We start from the raw sequence: 15,120 nt of genomic DNA on the forward strand, positions 1-15,120 counted from the left end.
TGCTTTATTTATTAGATGCCTGCTTCAATCAGGACACTTAGAACCAACTGTTATTTTAGTTTTTTTCTATTTAAATAATCAATTCTTGTTCCTCTCTTGTATCTTGGAGTTCCCACTGATCTTTTTTAAGCTTTTAAGTTGATTGCCTCATGAATGAAGAGAAATACAAATTTACTTCTAAGTACTAATTCACCTGAACTTTTTTTCTTTCCTTTTTTAAAGTTTATCTGTTACTTATTTTTGAGTAATCTGTACACCCAACATTGGACTCAAAATCATAGCCCCCGCGATCAAGCGTTGTGCATTGTCTTCCGACTAAGCCAGCCAGTTTTATTATTTTCACTATCATTCCGTTCTTAATATTCTGTTATTCTTTACTGCTATTTTCATTGTCATTCAGTTCTAAATATTTCAGATTTCTTCAACTCATGGGTTGTTTGAGCAATAATATAGTTTTATTTTTTTAAATATATGATTTTTAACTCTTTATTTAAAATGGCTGATTCCTTACTTAGTTGTGTTGTGGTCAGAGACCATAATCTTTGTAATACTGCCTCTGTTAGGTAGTTTAGTGAGTGGGATGTCAGGAACTTGTGCTTTATTATTTATCTGATATTTTTAATACTGAAGAAAAAATAACAAATAGTTGGTGAATGTGAAACATTTCTAGCATAGGAACTTAATTTTCATATTAGATCGTGACAGACATTGTGAACAAATCTACAGCTATCATGGGACAGTGAAAATCATAGTGGTACTCCAGGTCTTACTTGGGATTTTTTCATTTATGTTTTATCATTGAAATATTGTAAGTTTATTGGGTTTGGTTTTTTTTTTTTTTTAAGATTTATTTGTTTTTGAGAGAGAGAGAGAGAGCACACTTGCCTACATGAGCTTTGTGGGGTGGGCAGAGGGAGAGGGGCAGACTCCCTGTTGAGGGGGGAGCCCAACTCAGGGCTCTGTCACATGACCTCGAGATCATGATCTGAGCTGAAGTCCGATGTTTAACTGACTGAGCCACCCAGGCACCCTGAAAATTTGTAAATTTGGTGTCTTATTAAAAAGTAAAAATGCCTTTTATTCCATCCACAAAGTTTTACTTGTAGATTCGGTTTCTAGTATATGAGGCAGACAGTTGGAGCCTCCATTTCTTGAAACCATATTGTTTATGATCTTTTCAAAATTAAGTTTTATTTTTTCCTTCCCCTTAAATGTCTTATTAAATTTTTAATTTTGAAACAATGTAAAATAAGAAAAAAGTTGCAAAAATAGGACACAACTCCTGAATACCCTTTACCCAGATTATCCAGTTGTTGACATTTTGCCATACTTGGTTTATCATTCCCACTTTCTTCTTCTTCTTCCTCTTCTTCTTCTTCTTCTTCTTCTTTTAAAGATTTTGTTTATTTACTTGACAGAGATTACAAGTAGACAGACAGAGGCAGGCAGAGAGAGAGGAGGGGAAGCAGGCTCCCTGCTGAGCAGAGACCCCCCCCCCCCCCCCCCCCCGATGCGGGGCTCAATTCCAGGACTCTGCGATCATGACCCAAGCTGAAGGCAGAGGCTTTGACGCATTAAGCCACCCAGGCGCCCCTCATTCCCACTTTCTTTATACAGATTATATATTTTTTTCATCATTCGAAAGTACATTGCTATTATTATACCTCTTCACTTCTAAATATTTTGGTGTACTTTTTCTAAAAACAGGAACACTCACTTAAAAAACCCACAACTGATCAACGCAGGAAATGAAACGCTGAAGCAATACTATTATCTAGTCTGTGGACCATATTTCAGTTTTTCCATTTGCCATGATAATGGTCTTCACAAGAGTTATTTTCTCTGGTCCAGAGTCCAGTTGAAGATCCTGTGTTGAATTTAAATTTTATGTGACTTTAGTCTTTTTAAACCTGGAATGGTTGTTAGGTTCTTTTTTCTCATGACACAAAAATTTTTAAGAAGTTCAGTCCTTTATTTTATAGAATGCCCCTCAATTTAAATATCTCTGCTATTTCCTCATGAATTAGATTATGCTTTGGGTAGAAGTATCTCAGAAGTGGTATTCTGTCCATCTCAGTGCACTTGTGGAGATGCATGTTATTTTGTGTCATTGTTAGTGGTCATTAGGTAGGTTTGATCACTTTAGCTACGTGGTGCCAGGTTTCTTCACTGTAAAATTTGAATGAATAGGTATTTTGTGGGGTGATATTTCAAGACTATGTAAATATCCTGTTTCTTACCAACTTTTCACCCACTAAAGTTTTAGTATCTATGATAATCCTTGTCTAATCAGGTATTATTATGATGTTTACAAATTGGTGGTTTTCTCATTGCATCATTCATTTATATTTACTATTTGGTGTAATATTGCAGAGAAGAGCTTTCCCTTCTTCCTCATTATTTGTTTCTATCAGTATGAAGTCCTGGATTGTTATTTTATTCAAAGAGTTCATAGTCTATTACAATCTGTTATTATCAGTGTATACTTTGGTGCCCACTTGTTACAAATTGTGCAGTTGTAGGCCCTTTAAGCTGACTCCTGTATACTTTTAATATGTCTCCATCGTTTTTTGAGCTCTTCCTTACTGTAGATACAATAAAATGTTCTAGTCTTATCTTGGACATCTCTTGCCCCAACCCTGGAACTGGCTATTTCTTCAAGAAGACCTAGTGTTTCTTTTAGTGTGTTATCTAAAGGAACATAGTATGATATTTCAGAGTCCAGGTTTTATCACTTGTTAACTGAGTTGATTTGGTGGGCTATTTAAACTCTGCAAGCCCCAATTTTTATTTGGAAAATGAGGATTAAAATGGTACATATCTCAGAGTGTTTTTGCGAGGATTAATTTAAATAATCCACTTAAACAGTGAATGTCACATGGTTAATATCACATAAACATTGTCCATTATTATTATTACATTACTATTCCCTCTTTTTTCCCCCTTTAACAGGATGTTCTTTTAAAGAATTATTGAAGACGAAGTTTTTTTTTTTTAATGGCTTTACAGAATTTTAAATCGAATACAATTTGACATGACGGCAAAAAATGTAAGTATTATAAATTTTTAAATGTAAGTATTTTTTAAATGAGTTGTACTTTTTCCTATGCACATTTTTCTTCACTATTCTAATTACTCAAGTTCAATTTACTGGCATTAGTTTATAATTGTCTTTGTTTATGTAAAAAATGATAGCGACTTCAGTGCTATTGAATATAGCACTTGAGTGGGCACAATAGCATTCTTATAAATTGCTGCCAAGTTGTACCTTCTCAACAGCTGCAAGATTGCTATCTCTAGAAAGTTCCCCACCTCTCTCCTTTTTTGGTACTGTATAAGTCTTTGTTTTGTTACTTGCTGGAGATTTACTTGCCTTATTGAGAAAATCAGTTTTCTTTGGCCCAATTTTTTTTTTTTTTTTTTTGTGGACTTACTCAAGGAAGTATGTACACTGAGATATGGTTTAGCTGTCCTCCATGAAATGATTCCTGAGGAGACATTAGATTTTCAATGTTTTGGAGAAGCTATTCAGTTTCTTTCCTCTGCTCAAGGCTTCTATTTCTGAATCAGCTTCCTTTCAGGTTATTTTCTTATTGTCTGACTGTGTCAATAGATTTTGTTCCAGTTCTGTGATGGATATGCCAGAAAATAAATATTGCAACATATAGGGAAATAACTTATAATTGCTTTACTGTTCCCACATTATGATGTCGGAATCTTTGATTGTACATAATAGAAATCAGCTTTGCTACTTTAAAAAGGGAATTTATCATAAAGATACAGGACTATCTCAGAGACTTTAAGAGTAAGAATTTAGTGGGCCTTCAGAAAGACCTGGGTGCAAAAATTTGAAATGTACCAGAAATTGAAGCAATGTTTAGTCTCCATATATTATCTCTGCTTGTCTTTGTGCAGCTGCTTTATACTCTGTCTCTCTCTGCGAATCGTGCTCCTTAGTTCTCTAGGCAGCCTCTCAATATATGTGTCACAGAACCAGCCTTTTCAGAGGGGTGCCAAGGAAAGGATGAAGACAACTTGACAGACTTGTCTGCCCATGTCAGCTCCAATTTCAGACTCCTTGGGGTGGACGTCTGCTACTACTCATGTGCGGTTTAACCTGATTATGACTAGGAGAAGCCAGCTTCTATTGTGTGAAAAGGTCTCCTTGTCAGCCAGACAGATAGTTCCAAATACTGCCCATTATACATCTAAAGAATAACATGAAAAACAAAATCCTTCATGACTAATCTCTATTTCCCTATTATTAACCTTGCTTTTGACATGCTCTAAGCAGCTAAAAGCAGATACAGATTGTTTCATTATCACTTAATTAATTTTGTTAGGATAAATTATCAGGAGTACTCTGCCTTAATCTAAGGTTGTTATATGTATATTTGTTAATGTGTTGTTTGGGGAAAAGAAGCAGCAAAGTTTTAGTCTGTGTATTGGGAATTTTCTTGCAGAATATTATCTTGATTTTTTTCTCCTTAGGAAGAAAGGGAAGTAAAAATTATCTTGAACCACAGCTGGTTAACATTCAAATAGCAAGCATATTTTGGATTAAAATCTACCTTGAATCAAATATCATCTTTCTAGTCATATGTACAATTTGCTATATAAAAAGTATTTTCCCTAAAGTAACATAAAGCATTTGAACAAGTGGTAATTATACTCCGATTATTTTGTTTGTATATTTGGAAGAAATCACACAGTGAGCAACATGTTTCTCTTTCTGCTATGGCAACCTAGGGGGAGAGGGATAAGTGAGGTGATCTCTTTTGATATCTTAGAATTAGGGACATGAAGAGGTCAAGCCTCAGATTGGGCTGAGCTGACGCATGTGGGAAAGAATTGAAATAGGCTGTCTGAAAATAACCAGTCAAGTTCACTAGCCATTCTGCAACAGAGAAGAACATTTTAGTGGCTTTTAATATGTTTTATCAAGATACCTACTGAAAGGATTATACTATTTCACAGTGCCATAAGTAATTCATTCTCCTCCCCACCCCCTGTATATGTACCTGATACTGTTCTAGGCTCCTGCCTTCCTGTGGCTTATAGTGTCTGTAGTGAGAGAAGACAATAAATACATACCTAATGTCAGATAATGATAAATGTTATGAAAAGTAAAGCCGGGGAAGGAGAGAGAGAATGATGGCAGTGAGAGAGAGTTTTTCAACTTAAGTTTTCAGAAGAATTCTCTTTAAGGAAATGATGTTTAGATAGAAGTGCTCTTGAGTCTCAATCCAAGAAGAGGAAGCCAGCCTTATGAGTACCTGGGAAAAGAACATTCCAGGTAGAGGCAGGAAAATGTACAGTTGTTCAAGGAACAGCCAGATGACCATTTTATAAGTGGAACAGAGTAAGCAAGGAAAAGTGGTAGATGAAGTCAGACAGAAAGCAGGAGCCAGATTGTGTGGAGCCTCAAATTCTGGGTGATAGATGTGTATTTAAAACGTCAGTAAGAAGCCATTGGAAATTTGCTGGTCAGCTGTGACTGGACTTAACTATTTTAGAAAGTTTGTCCTGATTGCTGAGTGAATAGATGGAAGAGAGGCATAGTAGAAGCAAGAGACTCATTTGGCACTTATCTCAGTAGTTCAGACAACAAACTATTGTGATTTGGCCTGGGGTAGTGATATTGGAGATGGGGAAATGTGGCTGGATCTAGGATGTATTTGAAGGGACAGCCGTTAGGAGTTATTGAGTAATAAGGATATGAGGGCAGAGAAAATTAAAAAAAAAAACTCTCAGTATTTGACTTGTGTAACTGGATAAATGGTTATGCTGTTTAATGAGAAGAAAAACTCTTGGGGGAACTGTGGGATTTTTGTGGCAAACTCAACAGTCATTTCGAACTTATTAAAGTTGACAGACCTAAAAATGACCAGGTAGAGATATTGGCTAGGTAGCTTGATAAATGACTCTGAAGCTCAGAGAAATTGTTGGGATTGGATACAGAAATTTGGAGTCATTTCATATTAAATTATTTTCAAGTAGTGGTACTACATGAGATTATATAGAATGTGAATGGATAGAGTATACCTGAGGACCCAAGGTCTGAGCACAGGGATTCTCCAGCATCTGGGGAGGAGGAGAAGCAGCAAAGGAGACTCAAAGAATGACCAGAAAGGAAGGAAGTAGTGTTATCCTGATGATCTGGAACCCAAGTGAAGAAAGTGTTTTAAGGAGGAGGAAATGATCCACTGTGTCTCATGCCACTGAGAAGTAAGTAACTCTTAGACATGGAAGAGATTGCCCAGGTCTTACAGAGCCATCATTAAACACATATTCAGATATTTACATCCTTATTTTCTGCTTCTCATTTTACATATCTCTTATGAGAACAGTTTTTTGTGAGGAGTTATTTTTGTCTAATCCATGCCATAGTAGGTCTCATGGTTGCAAATGATAGAAACCCTACTTAAAACAGCTTAAGGCAAAATGCGGAATGTATTGATTCACACAACTGGAAAGTCTGTGGTACTCTGGCTTCAAACACATCTGGTTACAGGGGAACCAAATGATGGTGTCAGGGATTTGTCTCCCTTTTTCCGTCTCTTGGCTCTATATGATGGCAGAATACCATATGTTGTCTTTATAATTCTTACTTCAGAAAAGAAGAAACTTTGCCCTTTTAGCACTTACATTTCAAATTCTTTTGGTTGACCCTGCTTGATCCAGATGCTTAGACAAGCCGATGTGGAGAAAGAAGTGGGCCAGATCTGAGTCATGGGTCTACTTCTGCAACAGTTGAGGCTCAAAGATTAACAGTCATACTGGAACTGCGTGGATTGTGGGATGGATCATTTTGCAAAAAGGAAAGTCTGTAGAGCTGGCAATATATTCATTGTTTCTGGGATAAAATTGTTGTCAAATCGTATCTAATATTCACTGATATTCTTCATGACCACAAATGCAGGTGTGTCCTGACTCAAGCTTATACAGTATACAATAAAGGATTTGAAAGGTAATATGATGTGTATTTTTTGCCTCATCAAAGAATCTTTTAAATAATATGTAAGCCATGATACTCATTACAGAAAAATTAGAGAATACAGGTAAAGAAACTAGCCTAGAGACTATCAGCAGAATTTTGCCTAGGAAGACATTTGACATATATACAAATGTGTGTGTGTGTGTGTGTATAATAAAATGTGTATAAATATTTTGAATAAAAATGAGGTCATACTGTTTTATAACCAATATTTAGCTTAATCTTGTTGATGAATGTCTTTTCTTAATATCTCTGTAACATCATTTTAAATGACTGTTTTATGTTATCTGCTGTATGGACTTACATCAGTTTCCTGATATTGGCCATTAAGTAAATTCTACTTTTTTCTTTTTTTACTTTTCTTTTTAGCTTTTTGTTTATTTTTACTTACTCATTGGATTATTTCCATAAAACAAAGTCTTAGGAAATTGCTAAGCTGAAGGGTGTGTGCTTTGGGGGGCTTTTGTTTCATGTTGCTAAATTGCATTTCAGGAAGGTTGCACTCATTTATATATTCATCAGTGGTATATGAGAGTGCCATTTCCCTTTATTTTCTTTTTAGTCTTGCCAATGTAATCAGCAAAAAAATGGTATGGAGTTTATTCATTTCTCTAGTTGCTAGTTAATTTTTTTTTAAAGATTTTATTTATTTATTGGAGAGGGAGAGAGAGAGAGAGTGCAAGGAGAGAGATCAGCAGGAGAAGCATCAGCAGACCCGGCTGAGCAGTGAGCCAGATGCAGGACTCGATCCCAGGTCTCCAGGATCATGACCTGAGCCGAAGGCAGTCGCCCAACCCACTGAGCGACCCAGGCACCCTCTAGTTGCTGGTTGGGTCACATTGGTGTTCTGTATGTTCAGTTGCATCTCTCTTTTGTGAATTGTCTGTGTCAGTGTTGAAGAGTTAAAGTCATTACTGTCTGAATAACAACCTGCACGTGGGTATTGCTTTGTCACTAAATCATATTCACGTAATTATTTAATTTGATCTAAGCTCTCTGAGTTTGTCATGCCCATAGGAGTTGCCATCTCCATCTGCAGTGACTGCTAAGATCACCTTGCTCGTGGATGGCAGAGCTGAACTCCGTGTACAGATCATCTCACACTGAATCTTCTTTTCTTTCAGTTTCACCAATTTAAAATGTTGAATGTTAGTGAAATTATAATGTTATTAATGGAAAATAAGTTTGAACCCTGAAAATTGGGCTTGGATATTTTTTATTCTACAGACATTTAGTGACTGTTTATAGTATGCAGCACAGTGTTTGAATATCCAGATAGAAAACTTTTCTCAGGACCTTATTAGGTGAAAAATTTTACATAAAATGAGTTCAGCTTTTACTTTTGTTCTGTGAACCATTATTATATTATATTCTTCTTAAATAGAGTAAGGAAAGGAAAGTTATTTTTAAATGCCTTTCCTAGCCAGCTTTTTCTGCTCTCAAATAATCTTCTTTGAGTCTTTATAGTGTTTATGAAAAAGCAGAGATTAATAAATTTTCGAAATTTTAATTTTAGTAGTATTTATATAATCTCTAAATACAAATACCTCCCCTTGTCTATTAGACCAAAATTAGCATGGAATATTGATTGACTCACAATTGACCTTTATCTTTTTAGGGTATAATTTGTTAGTTTTTAAGATGCAGATGTACTGCTGCTTAAAAAGTTTCCACATTCATTCTCTGCTTCACTCTGCAGAAGTTGACCATTAAGAGCAGGTGTTTAAACGTAACAGTAACCCAGTTACTGTGAACTCTCTGCTGTGACTATGTGGTTTCAGTTGAGGTTTTTGCCGTTATCTTTGTATAATAACAAAAAGATGTAAACTGATGCTTTTGAAATTATTGTAATATGTGTATTAAATGATCACATTATATTAAGCATGGACTATTAAAGGCTGTCTTTGCCTTCTTTGCTTTCTTTTTACAGTAGAACACTAATGAAAGTTCTGTCTTTTTTAGCAGAAAAGTTTTTTGGTTTTTTTGCTTTTTTTTTTTCAAGAGAGGCATGTTAGTGATGCCATAGTAAACTCTTGGCATTTACAAATTGAACACTTTTTTAAAGAAATATTTATTTATTTGATAGAGAGAGGGAGAGAAAGCACAAGCAGAGGGAGCAGCAGGCAGAGGTGGTGGGAGAAGCAGGCTCCCCACTGAGCAGGGAGCCTGATGTGGGAGTTGATTCCAGGATTCTGAGATCATGATCTGAGCCAAAGGCAGGCGCTTAACCAACTGAGTCACCCAGGCGCCCTACAAATCGAACACTTAACATTAATATTTGTGAGCATTTCTGGAGATTCATGTAGTAGTAATTTGTTACAAATTTTATTGCAAAAGGTTTATTTCTAATAGCATACTTATAAGAAGCTAGATAGAATTAAGTATCTGCACCATTAACTACATAGAATTAAGAAGGTGTATTTTAGATGTCTTCCACTCAACTGCTATCATAAAAATTTAGTATTAGGTGCTAGAGATAGGTTTGCATCAGAATTATTTTTCCATGATGTGAATGATATGTAGAAATATTTCTGGTAATATATCTCTTGACAGAAAGAAACAGCTATTACTAGTGCATATGAATTACTAAATAATGAAATAATTAGTTCTTACATTATGAAATTTTAAAGTATCAAATGAGTGCCCTTGAACAATATATGTTGCTAATGCAGTGGGTAGTTTAAAAATAACATTAAGTGCACAGATACAAAGTTATAAAGCTTTGTGTTCTTTAAAATATTTTTAATGTGCTAGTACTTTGAAAGGATGTTTGAGGTACCAGGTTAGCACTGATATTTGAAAATGACAAATCTATATGGATTAAAACAATAACATAATAGTAATAGTAGAATCAGTTATTGGAATCTTGTTTATGTCAAGTTTTCAAAAATGGAGAGTTTTTTTCCTCCTAGCTCTGTAATAAGTTTTTAAAATTCTGATGATACTACAGTATTTAGTTCTGTGATTCCAAGAAGTCCAGTGGCTGTCACATTAAATGAAATAAGTTGTCTAAAGGTAAATTTATAAACACACTTGCTATAGATAATCCTCAGGTATCATATTAATAGTTACGAAGGTTACTATGATTGAGCACTGTGTGCCATTCACTGTGCTAGATGCTTTACATGAACTATCTCAATCTTTCTAATAACCTAAACTGTTAAGCACCTAAACTGGTAAGCACTTCTAGCATCCTTCAGTTTACAGTTGAAGGGACTGAGAAGTAGAGAACATGTGTGACTTCACCATCACCACACACATAGTGGTCTTGATGAGCTAGAGTATGAGCCCAGGCAGCTGGATTTGAGACCAGTAGATCTCACCCTTACTGTGTGGTATTAATGGTCTTTATCTGATCCATTACATATCATAATGTTGAAAAGCATTATAGGTAGTGATTATGAACAGTAAAAATTCAGGGCAGCATGAAGGTGGAATTGTGTTGTATCTGTTGGCAACTTCAGGACTGCCACATTACTTGCTTTCAAAAAAACCATTAGTAAAATCTGTAGATTTCATTTCTGTTCACTAGTGACATTATTTCATTAATTTTCATCTTAATCTGGACAGTTTCTGTTTTTCCCATTTTAAGCAACATTTTCTTTTTAATTCTGGTATCAGTGGTATGGTTAATTCATTTTTATATGGCTGTCTATATTATTTGACATGGTTCTTCAGTAGAAAGTGTAAAATAGGTTATTAAATGACCACTTAAAACATAAGATCCTGTTTTTAATTTTTAAAACTGTTTTATTCAGGTTGGTTTGACTTCTACAAATGCAGAACTGAGAGGATTTATTGACCAGAATCTCAGTCCAACAAAAGGTAAGGACAGATGACTAGAAATTTTCCGCATTGAGTTAGTTTTATGAAATACGCAGTTACGTGTATTACTTTATGTATAATAATTATATAATATGACCGTGTTATGTTATCATATACTAAATAACTTGTATCATATGAAAGGTGGGGGGAGAGAGGGAGAGAATGAGGGGAGAGAGATTGTGTGTGGTACTTTTTTTTTCTTTTTTAAGATTTTGTTTGAGAGAGAGCATGAGCAGGGGAAGGGGCAGAGAGGGAGGAAGAAGCAGGCTTCCCACTGAGCCTGGAGCCCTGTGTGGGGCTTAATCTCAGGACCTTGTGATGATGGCCTGGGCCGAAGGCAGACACTTGACCAACTGAGCCACCCAGGTACCTCTGAGAGTGTATGTGGTATTTGTGTCACTTTTCTCCATCTCTTTCCTAAGAGGTCTCTAAGACCACTTTTTTTTTTTTTTTTTTAAGAGAGAGAGCCCATGTGAAAGAGAGGGAGGCTTGGGAGGGTAAAGGGAGAGCCCAACTCAGGGCTTGATCTCACAACCCTGAGATCATAACCTAACCTGAAATCAAGAGTTAGATGCTTAAACAACTGAGCCACTCAGGTGCCCTTAAGACCACCTTTGATTAATGACCCTCTTATGATTGAAACTAACTGTTCAAGCCACTTTTTCTTGATTTTCTTGCTTGATAGCCTTACTTCCTAGTGGTTTAATTTGTAATGGAGTATGAATGAATGAATATATACAAAATTCCTATATGTAATATATGGTTTACTGAAGGATTGCTCATATCCGAAATCTGACCTAACAGCACAATAATTTATGCAGGACTCTGTCTGTATCTTGCTGTATGTCTCTTTTAACAGTATCTTTTAGTATGTAGAGATAACATACAGAAATGTTTGTGGTTGAAATGATACGATGTTTGGGATTGGCTTCAAAATAATCCACTGGGGGAAGAAGAGTAAAGTAGATGGAATTAGAGATAAAACTATCTGTGGTGTGATAGCTATATGGAGTTTCATTTTCCTTTCTCTCTTCCCTTGTATAAGTTTGAAATTTTTCATTATTAAAGGTAGGAACAAAATACATGTCATTATAATACAGGTAACTGTGAGAGATACATATACCCTCAAAGGGTATATGCCCTGGAGAGAAGGCTAGAGAAGTCTGTATTTCAGTATAAAAAAGTCTAGCTTAGTAATAATGTCTGTAGAATTATTCTGAGAATTTAAATCTGTGTAATGAAACAGTAAATGTGATACTACAAGCCTTAATGCTTCTCACTTTTTCCAATTTTTTCACTGTAGTAAAATACACATAACATAAAATTTACAGCTTTAATCATTTTTAAGTGTACAGTTCAGTGATATTAGGTATATTCATGTTGTGTAGCCATTAGTCCCATCCACATCCTTAACTTTTTATCTTGTGAAACTCAAATTTTGTACTCATTAAACAATAACTCCCCATTTTCCCCTCCCCCTAGTCTCAGGCACCCACCATTCTACTTTCTGTCTCTATGATTTTGACTGCTTTAGGTACCTCATGTAAGTGGAATCTTAATAGTAATTGTCTTTTTGTTGACTGGCTTATTTCATTTAGCATAATGTCCTCAAGGTTCGTCTATGTTGTAGTATGTGTCAGAATTTCCTTCCCTTTAAGGCTGAATACTGTTCTGTTATGTATATATATACACCAGTTTTGCTTATCACTCATCCATCAGTGGACACATGGGTTGCTTCCATGTTTAGCAATGTGAATAATGTTTCTGTGAACATGGGAGTACAAATATCTCTTTGGGACCCTCTTTGGGTGTGTACCTAGAAGTGGAATTTCTGGGTCATATGGTAATTCTGTTTTTAATTTTTCAGAGGAATTGCCGTTTTTTTTTTTTTTTAAGATTTTATTTATTTATTTGACAGAGAGAGATCACAAGTAGGCAGAGAGGCAGGCAGAGGGAGAGAGAGAGAGTGGGTAGCAGGCTCCCCGCTAAACAGAGAGCCCAATGTGGGGCTCGATCCCAGGACCTTGAGATCATGACCTGAGCTGAAGGCAGAGGCTTAACCCACTGAGCCACCCATGTGCCCCTGAGGAAATGCCATTCTGATTTACAGGAGCTCTAACATTTTATATTCCTACCAATAGCGCACAAGGGTTCCAATTTCTCTACATCCGTGCAGCGTTGGTGGTATAGTGGTGAGCATAGCTGCCTTCCAATTTCTCCACATCCTTGCCAGCACTTATTTTATTTTTTGTTTTATTATAGCCATCTTAGTAGATGTGAAATGGTGTCTTACTATAATTTTGATTTGTATTTCCCTAATGACTAGTCATGTTGAGCATCTTTTTATGTGCTTATTGGCCAATTTGTATATCTTTGAAAGGTCTGCTCAAGTCCTATGCCCATTTTTGAATTGGATTAATTATTTTTGGAGTTGAGTTTTAGGAATTGTTATGTATATGGAATATTAATCCTTTATAAGATAAAAGATTTGCAGATATTTTCTTCTGTTCAGTTGGTTGTCTTTTCACTGTCTTTATAGTTCACTTGGATGTGCAAAAGTGCTTTATTTTGCTAAAGTCCAGTTTGTCTATTCTTTCTTCATACCCGTGACATGGTTGCCAAATCTAGCATTCTGAAGATTTTCCCCAAAGCTTTCTTCTAAGAATTTTATAGTTTTAGTTCTTTAGTTTAGGTCTTTGATCGATTTTGAGTTAATTTTTGTATATGGTTTAAGAGTCAAACTGGAGTAAGGATATCCAGTTTTAATAATACCATTTGTTGAAAGACTGTCCTTTGACCATTGAATGGTCTTAGCACTCTTGTCAAAAATCAATTGACCACATATGTGAACGCTTATTTCTGGGCTTTTCATTCATTCATTCATTCATTTTCATTTCATTCATTCAAGAGTTAGATGCTTGATAGCCTTACTTCCTAGTGGTTTACCTTGTAATGAAGTGGAGTGTGAATGAATGAATATATACAAAATTCCTATATCTAATATATGGTTTACTGAAGGATTGCTTATATCCGAAATCTGGATCTGTATGTCTGTATGTATCATTATTTTAATTACTGTAGTTTTGTAATAAGTTTCAAAGTTGAGAATTGTGAACCCTTTTTCAGGATTGTTCTGGCTATTTAGGATTCCTTGCAATTACACATCAATTTGAGGATCAGGTTTTCCATTTCTGTGAAAAAGGCTGTTAGACTTTGATAGACCTTGTATTGAATCTGTAAATTACTTCGGTTTTATTGACATCTTAACAATGTGAAGTTTTCTTATTCATGAACATATTTCATATATTTAGGTCTTCTTTGATTATACCATTTCTTCTTGAAGTAGTGAAAATATTCTGGAAGTACATAGTGGTAATGGTTATGTAATTTTTTTGAACATACTGGAAACCACTGAATTGTACACTTTAAAAGGTGAATTTTTGGTATGTGAATTATACCTTTATTTAAAAAAACAACAAAACAAAACAACAGCTACTTTCTTTAACTTGATATCTACTTCTGGCTCTGATTTGATCTTCCCCTCCTTGTCAGACTTTTTGGAAAAAGCCATACCTTACAATCCCATTCTCAGCTTTAGTTCACTCCTCTGCCTGATGTAATCTGTCTTTGACTCTATTAATCCACTGAAACTGCTCTCGGTTGTCTTTTTCTTTTTTAATTATCAGCATTTGACACAGTTAATTTCCCCCTTTGTTTTTTTATTACTTATTTATTTTTAAAAGTATTTATGTGTGAGAGAGAGTGAGAGAGAGCAGGAGAAGGGGGTGAGGGGCAGAGGGAAAAGCAGACCCCACAGAGCACTGGAGCATGCAGGGCTCCATCTGGAACTCCCATCTGGACTCTGGGATCATGACCTGAGCTGAAGGAGGCACTTAATGACTGAGCCACCAGGCGCCCTGCCCCGTTTGTTTTTTAAATAACATTTTAAATTTAGAATAGTTTTAGATTTGCAGAGAAATTATAAAGATAGCATACAGAGAGTTCTCATAAACTCCTTAGTCGGTTTTCCCAACTGTTAACATCCTACATTGGTCTAGTATAGTTTTTACAATTAATGAACCAAAATTAATATATGTTGATTAACAGAAGTCCATACTTCTTCCCGTTTCCTTAGTTTTTAGCTAATGTTTGTTTTGGGTTCCAAGAGAGCTATCGGGATACCATATTAACATTTCATGACCATCATCCTTCCTCTTTTTGACTGTGACAGTATCTCAGACTTTTCATGTTTTTATTTTATTTTTTTTTTTTAAGATTTTATTTATTTATTTGACAGA

General features: G+C 35.4%; 1 protein-coding gene across 4 annotated transcripts in view; it reads left to right on the plus strand.

The window, feature by feature from the left end:
* Positions 1–15,120, plus strand: part of TFDP2 (transcription factor Dp-2) — a 171,835-nt gene that overhangs the window by 49,974 nt on the left and 106,741 nt on the right. For all 4 annotated transcript variants that reach the window (XM_032347010.1, XM_032346992.1, XM_032347002.1 and 1 more), the window contains 2 exons: positions 2,953–3,049; positions 10,756–10,822. In XM_032347010.1, coding sequence (XP_032202901.1) covers positions 3,035–3,049; positions 10,756–10,822 — 82 coding nt within the window. In that variant the 5' untranslated portion in view covers positions 2,953–3,034. Of the gene's footprint in view, positions 1–2,952; positions 3,050–10,755; positions 10,823–15,120 lie in introns of those variants that run through there.

The sequence above is a fragment of the Mustela erminea genome, chromosome 1, assembly GCF_009829155.1.
Source record: "Mustela erminea isolate mMusErm1 chromosome 1, mMusErm1.Pri, whole genome shotgun sequence".
In the NCBI taxonomy this organism is placed as follows: Eukaryota; Metazoa; Chordata; class Mammalia; order Carnivora; family Mustelidae; genus Mustela; species Mustela erminea.